Raw genomic sequence first — 25,339 nt, 5'->3', positions numbered from 1 at the left:
GGAGCAGGCTGAGTTCCCAGCACAGCTAGAGAACCAACCACGCTGTGCTCTCATGCTTAGTGTGGTCAGTCTTTAATAGGAAAGCAGAGGGACTGCCAGGAATTTCACAGGATACTTTCTCATACAAGTACATGCTACAGCAGCCACATATCAGGAATATGAAGTGTTGGGGTAGGAAACGCTTTAATGCATTCTCTGCCTGAAGGTAAAAAATAGTGTGTGTGTGTGTGTTAACCACTTCAGTACTGGGCACTTATACACCTTCCTGCCCAGACCAATTTTCAGCTTTCATCGCTGTCGCACTTTGAATTACAATTGCGCGGTCTTGCTACACTGTACCCAAACTAAATTTTTATCATTTTGTTCCCACAAATAGAGCTTTCTTTTGGTGGTATTTGATCATCTCTGGGATTTTTATTTTCTGCTAAACAAATAAATAAAAAAGACAGAAAATTTTGAAAAAATGTTTTATTTTTGTTTCAGTACAAAACTTTGTAAATAAGTAAGTTTTCTCCTGCACTGATGGGGCTGCACTGATGGACGTCATGGATGGGCACTGATAGGTGGCACTGATGTACACTAATGGATGGTACTGATGGGCATCACTGGCATCCATTGTGGGCACTGATAGGCATACCTGGTGGTGACTAGTGGTGGGCATCCTCGGGGGGGCTGGGCTGATAATCAATCAGCACAGACCCCCCCCCCCCCCCCGTCAGAAAAGCAGCCGATCAGACGCGAGATAGACGCGATTGAGGAAAAGCAGATAACGGCTTTTCCTGTTTACACTGTGATCAGACACAGCTGATCACGTGGTAAAGAGTCTCTGTCCGACTCTTTACCTAGATCGGAGTTGCGGTGTGTCAGAGTGACACACCGCAACAACGATCGATGTGATGCGCGGCCCCGGTTTATTATCCTGAAATACGTCATATGAGATCCGGTCAGGATAACACAACCACTTTGCCGATGTCGTTTTGCTATATGGTGGGCAGCAAGGGGTTAATAGACGCACACAGCCTGGCTTGGGATTGATCCTGCATGTGTGCCCCCATAGCAGGTGGCTTGCTATGGGGATACTCGGAGAAAAGAAGAGCCTGGAGCATTGGCGGGGACCCCAAAAGGTTCAGGGCCATTCTGTGCAAAACCATTGCACAGAACAGGTAAATATAGGGGTTTGTTATTAAAAAAAAGCTAACTTTACCATCACTTAATCTACCAAAATCCTCCAATTGTCTCTTTTGTCACCTTCTGAACAATTTACTATAAGCAGCATTTGTGCACATTTTTGTGTAAGGTTGCCCTCCAGTATATTGAATTTCACAGAATTGAATAAACGCTGAAGTGGAGGTTTTCTTACAAGCTAAGGGTAGCCATAGACAATCAGATGTTATGCAGAAGACACCTGCCTGTGTTCTGCTGTACTGAGAGCTGCTGCTATGTACCTTGCAACTTTGCCAAAAGACAAAGCATGCGTGGCAGTTTTACTTCATAGAGGTACAGATTTAATTGCACAGAGATTTTCGAACATGTTGGGAAATATCCATACTTGTGTATTCAAAATCAAAGACCTAGTGCTAGTAGCTCTTGATGCAAGTTTTGAGGTACCAATAAGTTAAAGAAAAAACAAAAAAAATTAAAAATGTGCCCTGTTCTCATTCCCTGACCAATACCTAGGATCAGCTGGATGGCTAGATTATATCAGCCAGTCGTTATGTCGTCTCAGCACTGCAGCACGTTGTGCAACTGTGCCATCTGATGCACTGTGAAGAAATGCAGTGTGCCATCATTTCACATCACACTATAACAGAGTGAGGCATTAATCGAATGCAGAAAAAGTCTGTGGCTCACCGAATTTCTATGTGCAGCCTGCTATGTGCTGGGCTGTCTGTGTCCACCACTTGCTGGGCACCAGAGCGGCAGCGGGGGGGGGTTCAGTCACTGAAACACCTCTCTGTGGTCAGCACTGATGGGCTACAAGTAAAGTCCCAGCCTCGGGTAGAGAGAAAGCGGCGTGGCAACGTGTGATCACTAATGCTGGGGGTTAGGGGGGTTAAATTTCACTAGCACCAATGAAGAAGGGAGGTTAAAAAAATGCAGCAGGACCAGTGTTAATTTTGGCAGCGAATTTTGATTTAGTTTTAGTCTTAGGACTAAAATAGCATTTTAGTTTTAGTCCCATTTTAGTCTTCTGCAATTGTTTTAGTCGTATTTAGTCAACTAAATCTCCAGTGCATTTTAGTCAACTAAAACTGATTTTAAACATCTAATATGTTGTCATTTATGGTATTGAGGTATGAACATGCACTACAGACCAGTGTTAATTTTGAAGTCAAATTTCCATAGCCAGTACTCCCTGGTTTATGCTTTCCATCTGATCCCTCTCCTTCCACATTTGTTGCGCAGGATTTGGAGAGAGGGAGTTCCAGTCATTTTGGTGGCACCAGCCTGGCCCAGAAGGCCCTGATTCCTGGAGATTGTCAGACTGACAATAGACGGGCCATGGACGCTTCCATGTCGCCCCAATCTACTGTCTCAAGGTCCTATATTCCCCAATTTACAGTCTGTAAATTTGAAGGCATGGCTATTGAAGCCAGGGTGTTTAAAGGACCGTGGCGTCTTGGGACCAGTGGTGTCTACCTTAGTGAATGCTAGAAAAGCTGTCACTAGGAAGATCTATCATAAGGTCTGGAAGACTTATATTGCTTGGTATGAAGCCAAAAAAAATGGCATCCTTGGAAATACGTGATTGGGAGAATTCTCTTTTTTTGTACAGTCAGCTGTAGAAATCAAACTGGCTTTGAGTACAATCAGAGGTCAAGTTTCGGCCCTATCAGTATTCTTCCAAAGACCTTTAGCCTCCCATTCACGGATGCAAACCTTTTTGCAGGGGGCAACTTGTTTGCTCCCCCTCCCCCATTAGTTCACCTATGTGTACTTGGGACTTTAAGCTGGTGCTGTCTGTGTTAAAGAAACAACCATTTGAGCCTATCAGGGAAATTCCATTAGATTTACTGTCACGCAAGCTAGCCTTCCTGATGGCCATCACCTTGGCTAAAAGGGTGTCGGAGTTGGTGGCCCTTTGGTGCAGGGAACCACACTTGATCCTTCACCACAACAGGGTCGTGTTACGACCTGTTCCATCCTTTTTGCCAAAAGTGGTGTCAGCCTTTTATTTAAATCGGGACATTATTTTGCCGCCTTTTTTTCTCTCAGCCTCGTTCGGCGGAAGAGAGACCACTGCATTCTTTGAACGTTGTCCGGGCAGTCAAGGTTTGTCTAGATCCGCAGAGATCCTAGGATGAGACTTTCTTTTTTTTTTTTTTTTTTTTTTTTTTTTTACCAAGAAGGGGCAGGCAGCTTCCATTGCCAGTTGGGTCCGTCAATTGGTCATTCAGGCCTATGGTCTGAAATGTAAAGCTCCTCCCTTTAGGATGAGAGCTCATTCTACCAGGGGTGTAGGAACCTCCTGGGCTTTTTACCATCATGTATCTGTGGCTCAGATTTGTAAGGCTGCTACCTGGTCTTCAGTGCATACATTCACAAAACTTTATCAAGTGGATGTTTGAGCAGCTTTCAGCCGCAGTGTACTTCGAGCTGCCGTATAAGTTATGGCTATTGTTTGGCAGGATGTCTCCCTCCCCTCAAGGCTATTGCTCTGGGACATCCCAGCAGGTATTGAATATTAGCCTGACTCTGTGTCCCATGTTGTATGAAAAAGAAAATAGGATTTTTTTTCGTCATACTTACCTGTAAAATTCTTGTCTTTGAGTACATCATGGGACACAGAGATCCCTCCCCTCTTTTTGAGGATTCAGCGCTTGCTACAAAACTGAAGTAATTCCTGTATTGGAGGGGTTATATAGGGGATCACTTCCTGTCTAAAGACCTTTGGTCTACCAGTGTTCACCTGGAGATGAAGTATAACCCAGCAGTTAATGAATATTAGCCTAACTCTGTGTCCCATGATGTACTCAAAAGGATTTTACAGGTAAGTATGATGAAAAAATCCTATTTTTAATTTAAAAAAAAAAAGCGTATTTTCTCCCCTCGTCTTTCAGGACAGCATCTGGATAGAGCGCAGCTCCACCCACTTTTCCCAGGAAACACTGCAGTCAGTTTTTTCTTTAAAGACCGGACACTTCCACCATGGCCTCAGTTGTAGTGTTTCCTCCGCCATGGTGGAAGCGCTGCAGGGAGCCAGGGGTGTGCTGCGCTTTCTCCAGGTGGAGAGAGTAGGGGGCATACCGGTATGTGTTTGTTTATTCTGCAAGGCCAGCCCAGCTTCCTCCCTTATGTGTGGGGGTTGCTTCGGTGTCCTCCCCTCTTCATACCCGGCGAGGGTCAGGCTGCTGGGGGTCCCCGCTCCTTTAGACCGGCGGCTAGGCTGTGGAGGAGCGGCATCTCCTTCTTTATCCCCAAAGCCTTAGCCTTCCGGGTTCCGGTGGTGAGCGCTTCACTACGGCCGGGGGTGGGACCTCTAGCGGTGCGACGCGGCTTCCGGTTCCGGCCGCTGGAACGCAGGAGGAGAGGGCGGCCTTGTACGGCTGACATCATTTCCGGCTCTCGCAGCGTGCGAGTGGACCGGAAAGTTTTAAATGCAGGCACTGAGCGCCATTGTAAATCCTGACAGCATGGAGGAGGAACAATCAGCGGTGGCAGGAGCAGGAGCCACACATGTCAGCCAGGCCCAGGTAAGCGGGGACAGCGGTCTCTGTAACTTACTGTAGAGGCATGTTTTAGTTCCCTCTTTGTTGAATTGTTTAAAGAGGCTGAAACACTCTTCCTGTGTTTTGAGTCAGGAAGTAAGTGTGTTAATAGTTGTGAAGCAGATCTGTGGGGGGATTTGCTGGCTGATTTTAAATAGAGGGGTTAAAGCGTTGGCACCTCCATTTGTTCAGCATACTGTTTTTGTTTATAGTTAATACGGTTGGTTTGCTTATGTATTTCAGAAGGCAAAAGAAAAGACCAAGCATTCCTCTGTGGCTGTTAAAAAGAAATGCCCATCTTGTAAAAATGTGCTTAAGGAGTCTTGGGCTAAAGTATTATGCAAGAGTTGCATTTCAGACTTGGTGAAAGAGGAGACCACTCCTACTGCACCTGTGGCTCAGCAAGATTTTCTGAGCTTTCAGAAAAGATTTGGCTGATACCTTTGAGTCATTTAAATCCTATCTGGACAAGCGTCCAGCTGCAGGTAGCAGCTCAGTACCTCGTTCCCAGTCTTCTGTCTCTGCATACAGAGAGGGCAGTGACTCTGAAGAGGAGGAGCGTAGTGTGGCTACAGAATCTGAGGAAGAAGCAGAGGAAGAGAAAGAATCTTCCTCCTCTACTTCCCGCTATAAACTATCTCTAGAGGAGGTGGATGATCTATTAAAAACCATCCACACTACTCTAAACATTACAGAAGATAAAACCCTGTTGTCGCTGCATGACAAAATGTTTCAGGGCATGGGTGAAGTGAAGCACAGGGTGTTTCCGGTGCATAAGTTTCTGTCAGAAACAATAAAGAGAGAATGGAAGGACCCAGAGAGGGCCCCTTTCTTTTCTAAGTCCCTCAAACGCAGGTTTCCCTTTGAAGAGGATAGCACCCAAGTCTGGAACAAAAAACCAAGACTGGATGCAGGTGTCGAGAAACACCGACCTTGCATTTTGAGGATATGGGTATCCTTAAGGATCCCATGGATAAAAGGGCTGACTCCTTGCTAAGAAAAGCTTGGGATTCCACCCTAGCAAATTTAAAGCCAGCTATGGCCGCAAAAGTGGTGGCCAGAAACGTATTGGCTGGACCAACTAAAAGCTCATATCGAGGCAGGTACCCCTCGTAAAGATCTTTTGGAGACACTACCGGTGCTACAGAAGGCTGTAGGATATAGCAGATGCTTCAGCTGAATCAATTAGGATGTCAGCCAGCTCCTCTGCCTTAATTAACTCAGCTCGTAGAGCTCTTTGGGTCAAAACTTGGACCGGAGATACTGCTTCAAAAACCAAGTTATGTGGTCTACCATTTGAAGGGGATTTGGTTTTTGGTCCAGGTCTTGAAGCCATTCTTGAAAGAACGGCGGACAAGAAGAAGGCCTTCCCCATTAAGAAAAAGGTGGTTCCTCAGGGCAACAAGAATTTTCGGAAAACCTCAGCCTCAAAGGAGACAGGATATAAAAGACCTTGGAGGTAGGGGCAAGTCAGGGGTACTCTTTCGCCCCCCTACCCCAAATACAAAAAGCCAGTGACTGTCCTCCGACTGTGGGAGCAAGGTTACAAACCTTGTTTCCACAGAGGCAGAGGATAACAGACAGTCCGTTTATCCTCAAGACGATAATAGAGGGTTACGGTCTAGAGTTCGCCCAACCCCCTCCGGTTCGGTTTTATATAACTCAGGCTCCCAGAGACCCAGAAAAGCTTACAGCAATGTCTGCGATTCTACAGGAATTAGTTCAGCAAAGGGTGATAATAAATGTTCCCCCCCCAAAGAAGTGGAACAGGGGTGCTATTCGCACATCTTTCTGGTAAAGAAGCCTTCAGGCAAGTTCAGACTAATCCTGAACCTGAAGATTCTCAACAGAGCGGTCAGGTACAAGAAGTTCAAAATGGATACGATCTTTTCGGTAAAGGGTCTCCTGACCCCGAACTGTTTTATGGTATCCATATACCTAAGAGATGCATATCTCCATGTGCCTATAGCCCCAGCATCACAAAAGCACCTCAGATTTGCAATCAGGATGGAAAGGTCTATCATACATCTTCAATTCAGAGCTCTCCCTTTCGGATTGTCATCCTCTCCTAGGATATTCACGAAGATTCTGGCAGAGGCCTTAGCCCCTCTCAGAATAGAGGGAATCTCGATTGTCCCATATTTAGACGATCTTCTATTATTTGCCAAAACAAGGCACATGTTAGAGAAGGATCTGCAAAGGACAAAGAGTCATCTGGAGAGCCTGGGTTGGTTAATAAACAAGGAAAAATAGAACATGATTCCATCACAGGCAATAACGTTTCTAGGTTACACTATCGATTCCATACAGGAGAGAATCTTCCTCCCCGAGGAAAAGATAGTAAAACTTCAGAATGCTGTAAAAAAGACCCAGACAAACCTGCCATTTTCTATCAGGGCAACGATGTCCGTCTTGGGGCTCCTTACTGCAGCAATACCAGCAGTACAGTGGGCACGTTTACATGCAAGGGATCTTCAACAGACAATTTTGAAAAATTGGTCCTATGGAGAGTCCCTAGAAAAGATGATAATAATATCCCCTCGAGTTCAGAGGAAGCTCTGGTGGTGGAGGAGTCACTCCAATCTGGACAGGGGCCTGCTTTGGTGTTTTCCCCAGGAGAGGAGATTAACAACGGATGCGAGTTCCTGGGGTTGGGGCGCCCACCTGGAGGGACAGATGGCTCAGGGGAATTGGACGAACAGGGAGGCCAGGAGATCCTCCAGTTGGAGCTAAGGGCTATTCTCTTAGGACTATGGGCTTTCGAGAAAATAGTCCAGGGTCACCATGTTCAAGTACTATTAGACAATGCCACAGCAGTGGCATATGTTACAAGACAGGGTGGAACGAGAAGCAAGGTCGTGCTAGCCTTGTCCGTTCAGATGCTATCTTGGGCAGAAAACAACTTAAAGTCCCTAACAGCTGTACACTTAAAAGGAGAGCTGAATCTAGTAGCCGACTTTCTAAGCAGAGAAAGGATATTAGAGGCAGAGTGGAGTCTAAACAAGGAGGTATTCCAAGAATTAACAGAGAAATGGGGAGCTCCTCAGATAGACCTGTTCGCATCCCACAAGAATTCAAAGGTGAAGGCCTATTACTCACTAAATAGGCAAGATCAGGCGAAAGGATTGGATGCGCTGGCACAACCATGGAACTTCCACTTGTGCTACGCCTTTCCCCCCTTTCAAATGATCCCTTTGGTTTTAAAGAAACTACAACGAGAGACCACAAGTATGATCCTAGTGGCTCCTTTTTGGCCCAAGAGGCCCTGGTTTGCAACCATACAGAGGATGGCAGTGGAACCACATTGGTTTCTTCCACTTCGAAAAGATCTATTAACCCAGGGACCCCTTCAGCATCCAAATATCGACCAGCTCAAGCTGATGGGGTGGTTACTGAAGAGCAGCTTCTAAGAAGAAAGGGCTTCTCAGATAAGCTGGTGTCAACCCTGTTAAGTAGCCGAAAAAAAGGTTACCAGGGGTATTTATTTTAAGACATGGAAGCGGTTTAATTCCTGGTGCATGACTAAAAAAATGTTCACCACAGGAATTGCCCTCAATATTAGAGTTTCTCAATGAGGGTATGGAGATGGGGCTGGCAGCCAGTACCCTGAAAGTTCAGGTGGCTGCCTTGTCGGTGTTTCTTGAGAGAAAGTTATCTCGAACCATTTATAGTTAGATTCTTCAAGGCATTGGCCAGGCTTAGGCCGGTACCTTTTTCCTAAATGGGATTTATCACTGGTGTTACAAGGGTTGATTAAAACACCTTTTGAGCCCCCAGAGGAAGCGACTTTAAAATTATGGACGCTCAAGTTAGTTCTTTTGGTAGCAGATACCTCAGCCAGAAGAGTAAGTGAGTTGCAGGCTCTATCTATAATAGAACCGTTTTGCTTTATATTTCCAGACCGGGTAGTGCTGAAAACTGACCCGGGTTTTTTGCCAAAAGTCGCAACCTTTTTTCATAGGGCACAGGAGATAGTTTTACCTACTTTTTGCCCTACACCATCCAACTCTAAGGAGGAGGCTTTTCATACTCTGGATGTGAGAAGATGTTTACTTCATTATTTAGAGATCACGAGAGAATTTAGGAAGTCAAATTCTCTCTTTATTCTTTTTTCTGGATCGCGTAAGGGTCATTGTGCTTCCAAAAGCACTATAGGCAGATGGCTAAGAATGGCGATCAGTGAAGCCTATAAAGCTTCAGGGGCTGATCCTCCCACAGGGGTAATGGCCCATTCAACAAGGGCAGTAGCAATGTCCTGGGCGGAAAGAGCAGGGGCTTCTCCAGGTCAGATCTGTAAAGCGGCCACGTGGACAAGCTTCTCCACCTTCACCCGCCACTACAGGTTGGACTTGCTATCAGCAGCGGAACAATCGTTTGGCAGGAAGGTCCTGCAGGCGGTGGTCCCACCCTAGAGTAAGTACTCTTTTTATTATCTTCAGGTGCTGTCCTGAAAGACGAGGGGAGAAAAACCCTAGTTAGACGTAACGGTATTTCTACGAGTCTTTCAGGACAGCACCGATGACCCGCCCTAATTGTTTTATAACATGTGGTGTTATTGCTATGTTCTGCTTATCTAATTTCAGCATGGCTGGAGGTACTCTGTGAACAACTGAGGCCATGGTGGAAGTGTCCGGTCTTTAAAGAAAAAAATGACTGCAGTGTTTCCTTGGAAAAGTGGGTGGAGCTGCGCTCTCTCCAGGTGCTGTCCTGAAAGACTCGTAGAAATACCGTTACCGGTAAGTCTAACTATGGTTTTTTCTTTAGTCATCTTCCAGGAAGGCACAACCTGAGAGATGACTGGTCCACCTGACAGGAAACACAATCAACACACGAGGTTTAAAGACCCCTCCCTTCCCATTGCACCTCAGTTCTTGATTGTGTTTCCCAGCAGCGAAACATTTGTTATTTTTTTGTAAGTAAAAAGTGTAGCGCTAAGAATAAGTGGACAAAAACGGGTAGACAAAGAGGCTATCTGGTCTGAAATGTATCAAAAAGTTAGTCTCTCATGTTAGAAAACGTAAGAACAAGAACGTGTATCTATAACATAATGTGTAACTCACAACATAAAAAAGTGGAAAAAGCGTCATGCGACAATAAGTCGCAAAAAAATGCAGCTGAGTAAAATGAAAACACAAGTAATGTAGGTGAAAAATACAGGCCTCAGCACCCTATGAATCAGGCATTTGAATAACAGACTGCTTGAGTAGTCAACAACAACAAAAAAAAAACCTATGTATCAATTTCATAAAAGATTTTTTTTTTTTTTTGTACACAACTAACATATTCCCAAAATGAAGTAGTAGGGTATGCTATGTAAGATTGATTACCAACTAAAAACCATTCACAGAACTTTACTGTATGAGCAACACAAATCAAAAATGCTGTTTAATTTCTAATATTCAAAGTAAACTTGCCCCTTCATATCTCCATGCTTTTTTTTTTTTTTTTTTGAGAAATCACTTGGCAATATACCGGCCTTGCATTTCTAGCCAGGGCTACCTTGAGTAAGGGCATATGATCCATGTAGCATTTACTTCCTGGAATCCATCTGCCCCTAGCTCAGGCATGCATGAGGATGTGCTTAGCTGAGAAAGCTCTTCCAAATGATAAAAAAATGCCCATGGAGACTCCTGGGATGTATAACATGATTTTGATCAGAAACCAGAAAGCAACTGAAGAAATGTTAAAAAAAAAAAAAAAAAAAAAAAAAAAGTTGGAAACCAGTAAATATGACATGCCTTCCTATTTGTTTACTGAAGCTAGGATTAAAAATAGATCATGTTGTTTGTGAGAATAAAGTTCAGCTTTAACTAGCTTACATTGTTCTAGCTTTATTTAGAAAGGCCATTGGGGGCTTGTTAACAACTCACTAGTGTTTTGTCATACGCTCCTGTAGTTAGTATATCTGTTATATGGCCTTTAACTGTTGTCTGGATTATGAGTAAAAAATGTAATTCGATAATTAATTTATTTGTTAGTACACATACACTTACTATATGAATAAGGCTGCTTCAGATACCTCTGCAGGGTCTCATACAATACCAGGATGTCCAGTCTTCTGGGCTTAAAGCAGCCATTTTCAACCAGGGTGCCCAGAGGTTTCTTCAAGGGTGCCGTGGCAAAATTGCCCAAAAATTGTATATAAGCCTGTGTGTTGATGAAGGCTGCCTTTTTAGTTACACTAAATCACAGGTTTTCATTGTACACCATTACAACCTTCTAGCTGATGGCATCATTAGTTGATAAGGAGGATTTCAGTTGCTTGGATAGCATGTTTGATGCTCCCTTGCCCCTCTCCATTAGCGGTGGGAGTCACATTAGCTGAGTGATGAAGAGAAACTGCAGGAGAAGAGAGAGAAATTGTAATACTAGTCAGTACCAGTTTGCAAATGTATATTTGCTTTGGAAGAATAGATCTCCTCTAACATTGGGTGTCCTACTTGGACTTGTGGATGTTGCTGCATTATGTAAAACTATTAGAATACTGTAGCTTTTACATTTTAGAATGGTGTGCCTTGAGATTGTCCATAATTTTTAAAGGGTGGCTTGACTGAAAAACAGTTGAAACACTGGCTTAAAAAGCATGGGTGCTCAATCTGTGGCCCTCCAGCTGTTGCAGAACTACAACTCCCATGAAGCATTGCATGGCTGACTGTTACAAGCATGACTCCCAAAAGCAGAGGCATTATGGGACTTTTAGTTCCGTAAAAAGCTAGAGAACCACAGGTTGAGCACCCATGGCTTAAAGGATAAGTTCGCTGGTGCCATGTAGGTCTCCTGCAGACCTGTTGGTGGATCTGTGTGCCCATACATCCCTTGCGGGCAAGCAGATACACTGACAGGAAGAATCAATGTGCTCCACAGCATCGTGGTAGTTCATTGAGAACTACAAGCCAGCATCTGCAAAGGAGGTTGGTACTTGTAGTTCATTCATTCACAGAATGCTGCAGCATTGGGTACATGTTCCACCCTAAAAACAGGTGGAACATGTAACCTGTTCCCAAAGGTGAACTTAGCTTTTAACTATGTGTGCTCCATAGCTCTTGATCTGTACATTCTTGGTATATTGATAATCACTGGTAACCTTCACTTATATTGGTTTATGATTTTATATTGGTTTGTAAGATATTTTTTATTTATTTTCATATAGCCAAAGCTTGGAGATGCAGCCTTGCACTTGTTTTTCCCTTCTGATGTTTTTTGAGATCATTGGGGGTCCAGTCTGTTTAAATTTCCTTTTTCAGATAAAGATGTATGTGGACAAATCCATGTCTGTGGGTCTATACTCTATTCTTAACATGTTTTGCCCGGATACAATGTAAATTGAAGCACTTGCTGTGTAAAGCCTCCCATAGTAATAAATGGCTGTATGCGGGCTTACACCACTGCTTGCATAAAGCTGTTTGCCTCTGGATACAGACTGGCTGTGTCTGGGGTTGTAAACCAATACTAAGACAAAATACTCCTACAGGCACACTGACCTAAAAATTCTATAGACACAGGCCTAAATGTCCTAGAATGTCAAATGTCCTAGCAATGCCATCTACATTGGTCTGGATATATGCTTCTCATTCTTGGTTACAGATGCCCAGAATTGCATGATTTATGGTCATCTGCAATGGCCAAATGTAACTGTTGCTGACACTTCGTCTCATATTGTGTAGGAGACTATAATAAAGTCACTCTTGTGCCAGTCCAGCCATTGTGTGATTCTTTCATTCCTATTCAATATCTGAGCAGATGGCTTTCAGCCTGAAATGTTGGAGGCAGTCCATTCACTGGTTAGTCATTGAACAGTTCTGAAATGTGCCATAATTTGAAAATTGACCTGTGCCCACAGCCCTCGACACCTATGACTGCACCACAACAGCACCTTGTATTTTATCAGTGATATAACAAAGCATAGTAGACTAAAAGGCCTTGCTTATCAGTTTCTGAAATCCTAAATATCTGTAGTGCCTCATGACCACTAGTCAGATTTAAAGTGGTTCTAAACTCATAATAGGACTCATTTACACTTGCTTTGGCTTTAACACACATTAAAGCGGGGTTCCACCCAAATTTTGAACAATATCTGTATGTATTCTCTTCCTTGCCTAGATGCTGACATGCCGTTTAAAAAAATTTAAATTGCCGTAATTACCTTTTATTTTTCTATTCTTCTTTGCACTTCCTGGTTCTCCTCCCGTGGGAGTAGGCGTGTTTCTAGCCTCTCCCAGACTCCTGGGAGCTAGTCTCAGGCTTCCCAGGATGCCACTGAGCATGTGCGGGAACGAGCGGTGAATGCTGGGAGCACAGCATTCACCACATCCAGGAAATAAATGCTTGTGGGCTTCAAATGCCCACAATGAAGATGGAAACCGCCTGCAGTGAATAATATAAGTTATTCTTTCCGACGAAATCTCACACAGGCGGACATGTTACACACAATATGTGAGTATGTAATGCTGAGAAGAAAAGTTTTTGAATGAACTCAAAAAAAAAAAAAAAAAAAACGATAGGTGGACCCCTGCTTTAAAGCACCTACCACTTCAACATGCTTTTTATCATGCGTTTTGATGCTTCGGTGGTACTACAATGAAGCCTTGGTGAAGTGTTGGTTATGCTTCTGTGATGTTCTTTTGAAGCTTTGTTTAAGCTTGACTAGAGGTCGACCGATATATCGGCCGGCCGATATATCGGCCGATATTTGGCGTTATTTACTTAATCGGCATCGGCCGATTGTGCTGATAAAAAAGGCCGATTGTAACTTCAGCCGTGACTTGCAAATGACTTCTGTAATAGAAGTTAATGCAAGTTGCCTTAAGTTATCTGTGAAGTTTTCTTCTCTCCTCCTCTGGGCAGCCTGCCAAGTCTGATAAGAAGATACATTGTATCTTTCAGGTTCTTTTTATCAATAGACTGAACTCCGTGGAGAAGTTTTCAGTTTAACCATTTAAAGACTAAATCTTTTCTGACACTTGTTGCTTACAAGTAAAAATCCTGTATTTTCTGCTAGAAAATCACTTAGAACCCCCAAACATTATATATATTTTTTTAGCAGAGACCCTAGGGAATAAAATGGTGATTGTTGCAATATTTTATGTCACACTGTATTTGCGCAGCGGTCTTTCAAACGCAATTTAAAAAAAAAAAAATCCAGTAATGAATTAAAAAAAAAAACCTAAGCAGTAAAATTAGCCCATTTTTTTTCGTCCAAAAGTTTTGATTACCTGTTTTTGTGTATTTAATATTTAAGATAGTAGTTTTTTTTTTTTTTTTTTCGTTTTCTAAATTATACATACAAGTGAACTGATTGGAGGTTTGTTTTGTTTAATGTTTAAATGAAAAAAAATTTCTGTATTACTTAAGGTTGCTTTCACACTGGAGCAGGCATGCATTGATGGTAAAACGCTGCTAGTTTTAGCGGCGCTTTACCGTCATTTTAGAGGCGCTATTCGGCTGCTAGCGGGGCGCTTATAACCCAGCTAGCGGCCGAGGAAGGGGTTAAATGCGCCCCTGAAGCGCCGCTGCCAAAACGCTTTGCAGGCGCTTCGGCAGCGGTGCACATTCATTTCAATGGGCAGGAGTGGTGGAGGAGCGGTATTGCACCGCTCCAAAGATGCCGTTTGCAGGACTTTTTTTACATCCTGCCAGCGCATCGCCTCAGTGTGAAAGCACTCGGGATATCACACTGAGACTGCAGGGGAGCCATTTTACAGGCACTTTACAGGCGCTATTTTTAGCCCAAAAGCGCCTGAAAAACTCCCCAGTGTAAAAATCTAACTGTTAGATTTTATGAGATGAAGGGAAAAAAGAAAAAAAAAAAATCGGCCAAATATATCGGCCCAAAAAAATCGGCATCACATATCGGCCATCGGCCACCGCGATTTCTAAATATCGGCATCGGCATCGGCCAGAGAAAAACCCATATCGGTCGACCTCTAAGCTTGACAGATGACCTGTGTGTGTGTGTGGATATCTCATACCTGCATTTTCTCCAAAACAAAGTTAAAATAAAGCTGCATTAAAGCCTCTCAAAAGCCGCAGGTGCTTGAAGCGAGCTTTGTCAGAGAACTCTATGGAGGCTTTGAAGACACTTTGATGCACCACTAAAGTGACATGGGGTATAATTTTTGAAGTGAGGCTGAAACATAAGGTGACAGGACTGTAAGCTAACCATTTTATTTAGTGACAGCTTTGACTGGCATTTAGAGAGCTTTTACAAAGCCTCTCTGAAGCCTAGTTTTGAAGCCTGCGTAAACTAGCCCTAAAGGTTTTTAACCGCTTGCCGACCGCCTCACGCAGATATACTGCGGCAGAAGGGCACGTACACGCAAAACCACGTACCTGTACTTTCCCCTTTAAGAGGCGGTCCCGCGCGCTCCGTGAGTCGGGTCCCAGGTCCCGCGGACTCGATCGCCGCAGGGATACCCGCGATCGCCTCACGGGGAGGAAGAACAGGAGATGCTAACGTAAACAAGCATCTCCCCGTTCTGCCTAGTGACAGTGTCATTGTTCTCTGCTCCCTGTCATCGGAGCAGAGAACAGTGACGTCACACACACAGCCCATCCCCCTGACAGTTAGAAACATTCCTTAGGACATACTTAACCCCTCCCCGCCCCCTAGTGGTTAACCCCTTCACTGCCAGTGTCCTTTACACAGTAATCAGTGCATTTTTTATTAGCACTGATCGCTGTATAAATGACAATGGTCCCAAAAATGTGTCAAAAATGTCCGATGTGTCCGCCATAATGTCGCAGTCATGATAAAAATCGCTGATCGCTGCCATTTAAAAAAAAAAAAAAAAATTATTAATAAAAATGCCATAAAACTATCCCCTATTTTGTAAACGCTATAACTTTTGCGCAAACTGATCCATAATCGCTTATTGCGATTTTTTTTTTTTTTTTTTTTACCAAAAATAAGTAGAAGAATACGTATCGGCCTAAACTGAGGAAAAAAAATGTTTTTTTTTATATATTTTTGGGGGATATTTATTAAAGCAAAAAGTAAAAAATAATGCGTTTTTTTTTTTTTTTTCAAAATTGTTGCTCTATTTTTGTTTATAGCGCAAAAAATAAAAACCGCAGGGGTGATCAAATACCACTAAAAGAAAGCTCTATTTGTGGGATAAAAGGACGTCAATTTTGTTTGGAAGCCACGTCGCACGACCGCGCAATTGTCAGTTAAAGCGATGCAGTGCCGAATCGCAAAAAGTGCTCTGGTCAGGAAGGGGGTAAATTCTTCCGGGACTGAAGTGGTTAATGCATGCTCTGCATTGAGGTAAAAAAAAAACCCTTCCAATCCTAGATTTCCCCCCAACACGTACCTGAGTTCTGTATTGATCCATCACTGTGCTTGGCTGCAGGTCTTCTGTCCTCTCTTCCTGCTGTCACAGCCTTTGGCTCCTTCCACTGTCAGTCAAATCCCGTGAGGCGAGAGCAGGGGGTGGGACAGAGCCGCATTGTGTTGTCTGTGAATGCACGCAGATTGGCTCGGGAGTGAGCCCATATGTGTGTCCCCATAGCAAGCGGCTCCACACCAGAAGTGGAGAGCATTGGCAGTGCCCCCCAGAAGAGGAACTAAGCAGCAGGTAGGTATAAACTGCGTTATTTTAATTAAAAAAATAGGAGTTTACAATTACTTGGTATGATGATGGCTCGGCTCCATTCACACCTAGGCGATTTTAATCACGAGCGGAATTGCTGCGATTCTGCCTTTGATTCCAAATCGTGGCAAAACGCAGGATTCTTTTTAGATGCCATTACTTATTAATGGCACCTTAATTTGCAGTGTGATTTATGCCGTGCAATAAATTTGTGGCAAATTGCAATGCACAGCGCTGTTGCCCAAACGCAGCTCCTGCTCCTTTTTGAGCGACAAGCTTTGTGCGTTGCGATTTTGCTGTTATTGCAGCACACTTTATCGAGGTAAAATCGCATCACGATTGGGGTGCCATTAAGAAGTAATGGCATTGCAAAAGCATTCTGAGTTTTGCTGCAATTTGGAATCGTGGGCAGAATCGCGGCAATCCCGGGTGTATTTTCCGACGGGAAATGTTGGATGTGAGCTTGTTGTCGGAAAGTCCGACCCTGTGTATGCTCCATCGAACATTTGCTGTCGGACTTTCCACCAACAAATGTTTGCTAGCAGGTTCTCAAATTTTCCGCCATCAAAACTTATTTATTTTGGGTACAGCGTCGCGCGACTGAGCAATTGTCAGTTAACGCAATGCAGTGCCATATCACAAAAAATGGCCTGGCCAGGAAGGGGGTAAAACCTTCCGGGGCTGAAGTGGTTAAACTCTGCCCTTCTAACTGGTGACAATTGTTAATTTGTTCTTACAAATGTATCTGTGGTTAGTCACACTATTTGGGGTAGGATTAGCTATTTTAGCCTTCTGAAATGTTCTTTTTGTATATAAAAAAAAAAAAGTATAAAGTTAAAGGTCAAAGATTGAAATGCTTCAATGTTAAATTGATTGTTTGGAGACTGTAAAGCCGCCTTAGCAATGCTGAGAAATGTGCAAGTTATCACTGTCCTATCTTTCTAAGTCTTTAAGTGGATTGATTTACAGAAGGAAATAAAAGATGTGAATGCTTGTCATGTACTCACAAAAGTGAAGTGGGTTTAGTAGTTTCCTGTACTCTTGTAAACATTTCCTTTCCACCGATCAAAGATGAGTAAAGGTCTTGCTGAGCATGTAGAATAACTGCCATATCGGAAATGCTTTGCAGCCTTATTTGATCGTAGGGCCCTCATAGACCGCCATAGCCAAACAGCTTATAAATTCACTTATTTATAGAAACCATACAGTACAATTTTACCTATTAACTATTGGACAGTCTCAGATATAAAGGCTGTTTTAAAGGACAAACTTGTTTGGATGTACTATATGTAAGAGTGATATCTAGGATGCCATGTTTATTCTGACTTCCTGATATATAAAGCACATTTGAAAGCAAGAATGAAGTGGGAAGCCACAGGTATACATAAAGCAGATTTTTATTAAAATAGGCATGTAAAAGTGGTAAGCAAGATATATAAAGGTTTATAGTTACGTATATATATTTTTTCTTTCTATTGAAGTTATTGTGTATTTCCATACCTGCAACATTTTTCTCCAGGATGATTATGTGTGTTATTGTCCAGGTTAGTTTACTGTTCCACCAAAATCTCTAGATCAGCCTTTCTCATCCTTTTGACCAAGGAGGAACCTTTGAAATGACTGCAGTAGATTTTTTTAGCACTCTCTCTCATCTAAACATAATTATATTTATGATCAATAATTGTTAAATGGAAAACAATAATAATAATGGGCAGAAAAGAAATGCAGAACATGAACATTGTAGTGTTCATTTATAATGGTAATTAGTGGGCGAAAGGCCCCCTTTAAATTGGTAGTCAGAAGAAGGGCCCCTTACATTGGTTGTCAGTGTGAGAAGGGCCTGCTTACATTGGGGGCCAGAGAAGACAGGCCTCTTAGTTTGTTGATCAGATGGAGAATGGCCTCTTACGCTGGTAGTCAGTAGGAGACAGGCCTGCTTACACTGGTGCTCAGTGAAGAAGGAACCCCTTACATTGTTGGTCAGTGGGAGAAAGGACTCCTTACACTGGAGGTCAGGGACATCAGTGGGAGAAGTGTCCCCCCATGCAGGAATCCGTGGGAAAATGCCCTCCAACATGGGGGGTCACGATAGCAAGATCTCAAACCATCAGTGCTAAAGGAACCCCCAGAAACTTCTGGAGGAGTCCCAGGTTTCAATTGAACCCTTATTTATGTATAATATTATTGCTGGTATGCTGGTATTTATATAGAGCTGACAATTTACACAGCGATTTACGTATACTGTATATTGTACAGTCACATCAGTCCCTGCCCTCAAGGAGTTTACACTCTAAGGTCTCTAAACTCACACTTGCATTCAAACCCTTATTGAGAATAGCTGTTCTAGATTGTACTTGTGCTTTTTCTTTTGTTAGCAGTATGATCAATAGTGTGTAAGTATATGCATGCAATTGTATAGCTTTTCAATATAAAGAGCTGGCTGGTGGAACTCAGCTGTGTACTTTTTTTCCCCACAGTTATTCCCTAGTGGACAGTCTCTTTTTTCCATATTGCACCAAATATGGACACCTGTACGAGAAGCAAGGTTGGCCAAACGAAGCCTAAAGTAACGGTGAAAAAAGAAGTAAGCTGTTATGTTTATGTGGCATTGTATGTCCTGCACTAGACCATGTTTTGTGTGGTGGTTTTTTTTTTGTCTAATTTGAAATGTAGTAACAGAAACTTGTGCCCCTTTTACATGGGTGGACCGATCGGACCTGCCTGTCAGTTTTTAAATAGACCTGCTTGGACCATCCATGGCCCTCTATGGAGAGGCAGATGTCAACGGACATGTGTCCTTTGACATCCACTCATATGATCCTATCCTCTAAAAATGGACAGATGGGGGATCTGTTCCCCATCTGTTGATCGGATTGGATGGCATTTGAGTGTAAATGGATAGGCCGCCTGTTTCCATCCAATCCCCCCCCCCCCCCTTCCGTAGAGGGAAGCGGGCTGTGTCTGCTCTGCATAATCTAAATAGACGCGAACATGTCATCCGCTTGCTCAGTGGACGTATTCCCAGTCTGAAAGCAGCCTTAGAAATGACTCAACACCTTGTTGTATCTATGCCACCAAGAATGAAGGCAAAAGGGGGTCCAACCCGGTACTAGTAAGGGGGACCTAATAAAGGGGGTCCAACATGTTACTAGCAAGGTGGACCTAATAAAGGGGGTCCAACCCGGTACTAGCAAGGGGGACCTAATAAAGGGGGTCCAACCTGCTACTAGCAAGGGGGACCTAATAAAGGGGGTCCAACCCGGTACTAGCAAGGAGGACCTAATAAAGGGGGTCCAACCCGCTACTAGCAAGGGGGACCTAATAAAGGGGGTCCAACCCGCTACTAGCAAGGAGGACCTAATAAAGGGGGTCCAACCCGCTACTAGCAAGGAGGACCTAATAAAGGGGGTCCAACATGCTACTAGCAAGGTAGACCTAATAAATTGGTCGGTGGGTGTATGTTACATAAGGAGATTCACATCATAGTGCAGAGAGTGCTACTTGCTACAATGTAACTGTGTATTGACTTTAGAGGAACATAATTATAAGGAAAGGTGACGGTTTTAATGGCAACTTAAATCCTATAATGTTTTTTCATGCCCTTATATATTAAGATACAGCTTTAAATACTCTTCAGCTGTTTTCTAGATAGAGATGTATACCCACAAATTGTTTTCAGATGTCAAATTTGTTTAACCGCTTTCCACCCGCCCAACGTCCTATGACGTCGTCGACTTTGAGCAGGGATACCTGAATGATGCCTGCAGTTACAGACATCATTCAGATATCTTCTTTTAGAGCTGGCAATTCCCTACACCATAAGAACAATCCTAGTGGCTGTTCAGCCACATGATCATTCCTATAGGCGGTGGGAGGGGACGTCCCCCCTCCCTCTGCCCTCCGGTGCTTCTCCCAGCTCGCCCCTGCGATCAGCGAACCGGAGAAGGGACCAACCGGCGCTGGATGTTTGCCCTAGAGATTTACAGAGGGCCAGATGGTCCATGGAGTCTCTCTAAGATCGTTCGGCTGGGCGCGATGTTATGACGTCACACCTGCCTCTGCATTTTAAAAAAAAAAATGCTGCCTCGGCTGGGAAGCCAGGCTCTTCCCCCTTTCATCATTCCTTTTTTTTTTTTTTTTTTTTTTTTTATTTTAGGCTTCCCAGCCTAGAGGTGAGATCTGGGGACTTATTGACCCCAGATCTCACTGTAAAGGGGACCTGTCACCCACTATAACAGGGGATGTTTTCATTCCTTGTAATAGGAATAAAAGAAAAAATGTAAAGGAAAGCATCAAACTAGAAAATCATAGTAAAATAAAAAAAAAAAATTGCCCCTGTCCCCGCGTGCTCGCTTCCAGAAGCGAACGCATACGTAAGTCGCTCCAACATTCAAACCACATTTGAGGTATCACTGAGAACGTTAGAGCGAGAGCAATAATTCTAGAACTAGACCTCTGTAACTCAAAATCTGTAACCTGTAAAAAAATGTTAAAGCGTCGCCTATGGGGGTTATAAGTACCGAAGTTTGGCGCCATTCCACAAGCGTGTGCAATTTTGAAGCGTGACATGTTTGGTATCTATTTACTTGATTTAACCTCTTTCACATTATGCAAAAAAATTGGGCCAACTTTCCTGCTTTAAAAAAAAAAAGTCAACCTTTTTTTTTTTTTTCCTGAAAAATTGCTGCGCAAACACAGTGCGAGATAAAAAGTTGCAATGACCGCCATTTTATTCTCTAGAGTCTCTGCTAAAAAATACATATATAAGATTTGGGCGTTCTGTGTAATTTTCTAGCAAAAAAAATATGATTTTTACATGTAGGAGAGAAATGTCAGAATTGGCCTGGTAGGCAATTGATTAAAGAAGAACTCAGCCGAGTAGTATCTGAATCTCATTTGTTCTCCATTTTATTTAATGGAAATATTGTCTATCTTCGTTGTCCATAACAATTAAGTATAATGTACATTTCTGGTGTTTATGGGCAAAACAAAATACACGACACAGGTCTTCCATGCAGCAAACTAATGGCTTGTTCACATGTGTTTCAATACCATGTGTTTATGCAGCATTTATTCAGCATTTTTAAAGCCTCATGATGACCCTTAATGCCTATCGTGAATATTACAGTGGAACCACACAGTGCTGTTCACACAGGAGCAGTAGCGTTGTGTCGTGTGAAAAATTAAGCTGCATGTCGCTTTCATGATGCATTGACACTTGTCAACTGCTTCCATTGATTTCAATGGTGATACTCTGTAACCACACCTTAAAGTGGAGCTCCACTCAAAAAGGGGAAGCTCTGCGTGTTTGCTTCCTCCCTGCGCTGCCACATTTTGGCACCCTTCGGTGGGGAGCAGATACCTGTCAAAACAGGTACCCGCTCCCACTTCCACGTAAGATCGTCATGCAGCGATCTACACAATTTCCGGCCCCTCCTCCATCCTACTGTTTTGGGAGACACACAGGTCCCAGAAGACAACGGGACCATTTGGAAAGCTCAGAGCGACTCGCGCATGCACAGTAGGAAACAGGTTGTGAAGCCACAAGGCTTCACTTCCTCTTTCCCTTAGTAAGGATGCCTATGCCTATACCCAGAGCTGATGGACAAATCGGCTGTGGGTGCTGAAATTGCGGGCTCCCTGGACAGGTAGGCGTGTCCTTTTTTTATAATAAGTCAGCAGCTACAGTATTTATAGCTGCTGGCTTAATTTTTTCCCCCCAGGCTGGAACTCTGCTTTAACGGCACCTACAGCATTTATGGTGTGTTAGTGAAGCAGTTATGAAGTGTTAGCTGGGCATTGGAGGAGAGACAGTGGAGGCTCCAGTATCCCAGAATGCACTGGGAATTAGTAGAGAACTAGGACAGAACAGCCCCCACCACTTACTGGTTGTACTGAGCAGCCGTGTGGAAACATTTGTTTCTGTGTGTGGGCAAAATCATCATGCCAACCAGCAATACTTGACAGTGCCAGGCAGGAGCAGTGCAAAGCATTTTGTGTCAGCAATGTTGAGCTGGACCAAGCCGAGTTTCAGAAATCAAAGTAAATAAATCCACCTTGTAGAGAAATCACGGAAATGTCTGCTGCCACACCACAACTTAACCACACCTCAAATTAGATAATTTCCTCTATATCACTTACCCTTTAAGCACTTCCCACTGGAAAAGCAACGCTTCCATGGGCATTTTTAAAGAATTCTTGATCCTTTTGCAACTCTACAAAAACATGTCATCAGTGTGATGGGCTCATTTATTATTATTATCATACAGGATTTATTTAGTGCCAATAGTTTGTGCAGCACTTTACAACATGAGGGCAGACAGTACACTTAAAATAAAAATCAATACAGGGGGGGGATCAGAGGGCCCTGCCCGTTAGAGCTTACAATCTAGAATTAATGATCATTGTTTTTATTCTTTATAATCAACACATGTGACGAAGCCATAACATAGCATAGTTAGACTCTGTCATCAACACAAATAAGGGAACTGCTGCCGGTATAGAGTGCAGGCATCTAGAGTACTCTTGCACATGTCTACAACAGCCTCCAAACCCAGGCTGTTCTTACAGGCATGATTCATACATGAGTAGTTTCAGCCGCTAAGCCCTGCACATTCTGATTGGTTCATCACTATGGAGCAACCTTACTGGCCCTAAAGGAATATGCAGGAGATGAGGAAGGCTCACAGCCATCTCATTCATTCCCAGAGCTCTGTAAATGAACTACGAGTCCCGTCTGCCGCAGGCTTGTAGTTCTCAACAGAATACAACTGCCGTGATCGCCGCACTCCTAGTCCACTGACACTTCCTCCAGTTCTCCAACAAAAGGCCTGTACAGAGGTATGGACAGGGAACTGGAGGAAGAAACTACAGGAGCATGAAACTGCACCCCTGATCAACTGATTATGGGTGCAATAATAATTAGTGGGAATGCTTTAGCAGTCCCACTATTGTTATTCGATTTTATTAAAATAAATGCACTTTTTTTTTTTTTTTTTCTTGTGCAAAAGTATGTGCATTTATTATTAGACGAACTTTCTGCTTGTTCTACTTTAAAGCGAATCTTTTCTGAATAATAACCCGATGTGTGCATGTGTGGTTTAGTTGTCTCACTTCAGCTTTTTCTTTTCCAGAATATCAGCGAGGGGCTGCTGAGTGCTATGAAATCAGTACTTCAAAGTAGGAAGGAGCTGTGTTCTATCACAGACTGTCTAAAGAGTGGCAACAAAGAGGATTTCATTGAGGTCAGTTTTTTCCACTGCTAACAGTTCCGTTCTTTCTCATTTTTACACAGTGTTACCAAAACACTGCAAAGTACATAGCATTACTACAGAGATCCAAAGCCTTTGTCAGCTTGTGAGCCGTGTGAATCAAATAATATAAACTTCTGTGAGAAGCATATTTTGTACATAGGTGTTCTGACAGTTTGATACAGGCTTTTTGCTCAATTGCTACTACAGTGAATGTATACTGTATGAGCATCCTGAGCCGCTTGTTTTTGATGGACTGTTTTTTCTTTCTTCTTCGTTCATTTTGATAATATGGGAAATCTGCTGCTTTGAAAATTGAGGTTTTACACAGTTATGGCCATCCGGGCTCCAGGCCATTACATTGTTTAGCTTTTATATCTTGTAAATGGTGTGAACTTTTCAACTAAGACATTGGAGGAAGTTTATTCTTAGCATACTGCTTGCTAACCGGTAATACTATTGTCTAAGCTTTTAAAGGAGATTTAGTATTTACATCTAAACTGGTATCCAATCGCAACAAAAACAACAAAAAAGAATGTGAACAAGCGTGATTGCCTATAGCAGTGTTTCTCAACTCCAGTCCTCAAGGCGCACCAACAGGTCATGTTTTCAGGGTTTCCCTCAGATGAAACGGCTGTGGTAATTACTAAGGCAATGAAACTGATCAAATCACCTGTGCAAAATAGTGGAAATCCTGAAAACATGACCTGTTGGTGCGCCTTGAGGACTGGAGTTGAGAAACACTGGCCTATAGTTCCATTTACATGGAGAACAGTAAAAGTGTGCTTTCTGTTACCTGGGATGAATATAGAATCATCCAGAGGGCATGTCCGTGTCCGTGAAGTGACAGTGAGTTTAGAAGGATGAGGGGGGCCAAGTGGTGGTGTGTGCACGCCCATGCGGGGGGAGTAGTGCAGAAGTGCAGGTCTTTCAGGAACATCTTCACATTAATCTTAAACCTAAGCCTCACTGGAACCCATCGAATTCAGAGCTGGGCTTCTAGTACTGGAGCTGTACATGACCATAGGTGAATAGAGGCAGAAGACGAGACAGTCACCACTTCATGTGTGAGTGTGCCTTCTTCCACAAGTGATGTCACCCCCACACAGCAAATTGCGCTGGTGACAACACTGTCTGCTGCCATTGTCTGCTGTATGTCCAGTCAAATATAATATTTTTTTTTCCCTGTTTAACAGCTATCCAGGGCTTCAGTAGACGGCTTTCCCCTTAGTTCCTGTCCTGCCGACATAACCAGACTGAAAGTGATGGGAATTTTCCAACAGCAACACTGACTGGAATAAAAAAAAGAAAATCTTTGGTAGAGTAGGGGGAAGGCTAGAACCCCTTAGGATTTTTAGTTCTGTTTCTCAGTTTCAGATTTTCCTTCACTTCCTGTCTGGTAAAATGGTTTTCAGCCGGACATGTGTTTTCTCTCCCTGCTGACAACAGCTTCACCAGATAGGAAGTGGGGGGTGGGGAGGCGCTCTCCAACCTCCCCAACAACACAGACTGAAATAAAAAAGACTTTTCTTTTATAGAGAAGATTGTGCTTCTGTCTATGCCTGGTTGCAGATTTTCCCTCACTTTTGTTTCCCTGAGACAGAAGGTGAGGGAAAATCTCTTTAATGGAAAGATGGATAGCATTAAAAATTCCACATTAGTTTTAATCCTTCCCCATTCTATCCAAAACTAGTAAAGAAAACATGTTTTGGTTTGGCATACATGTTTATAATAATTATATTACGTTTTTAAATATGAAATGCCTTAAAAAAAAAACTGCAGTGTTTTT

The 25,339-nt window shown here is 43.1% G+C and overlaps 1 protein-coding gene across 2 annotated transcripts in view; it reads left to right on the top strand.

Moving 5' to 3' along the window:
* The window catches only part of AKAP11 (A-kinase anchoring protein 11), a 129,483-nt gene that overhangs the window by 21,225 nt on the left and 82,919 nt on the right, over positions 1–25,339 (top strand). For both annotated transcript variants that reach the window (XM_073614198.1, XM_073614197.1), the window contains exons 2-3: positions 18,778–18,884; positions 23,434–23,544. In XM_073614198.1, coding sequence (XP_073470299.1) covers positions 18,822–18,884; positions 23,434–23,544 — 174 coding nt within the window. In that variant the 5' untranslated portion in view covers positions 18,778–18,821. The remainder of the gene's footprint in view (positions 1–18,777; positions 18,885–23,433; positions 23,545–25,339) is intronic.

The sequence above is a fragment of the Aquarana catesbeiana genome, linkage group LG02 (genome assembly GCF_042186555.1).
Source record: "Aquarana catesbeiana isolate 2022-GZ linkage group LG02, ASM4218655v1, whole genome shotgun sequence".
NCBI classification, from domain to species: Eukaryota; Metazoa; Chordata; class Amphibia; order Anura; family Ranidae; genus Aquarana; species Aquarana catesbeiana.
The sequence above is the reverse complement of the archived record's forward strand: the minus strand, read 5'-3'. Positions and strand labels throughout refer to the sequence as shown.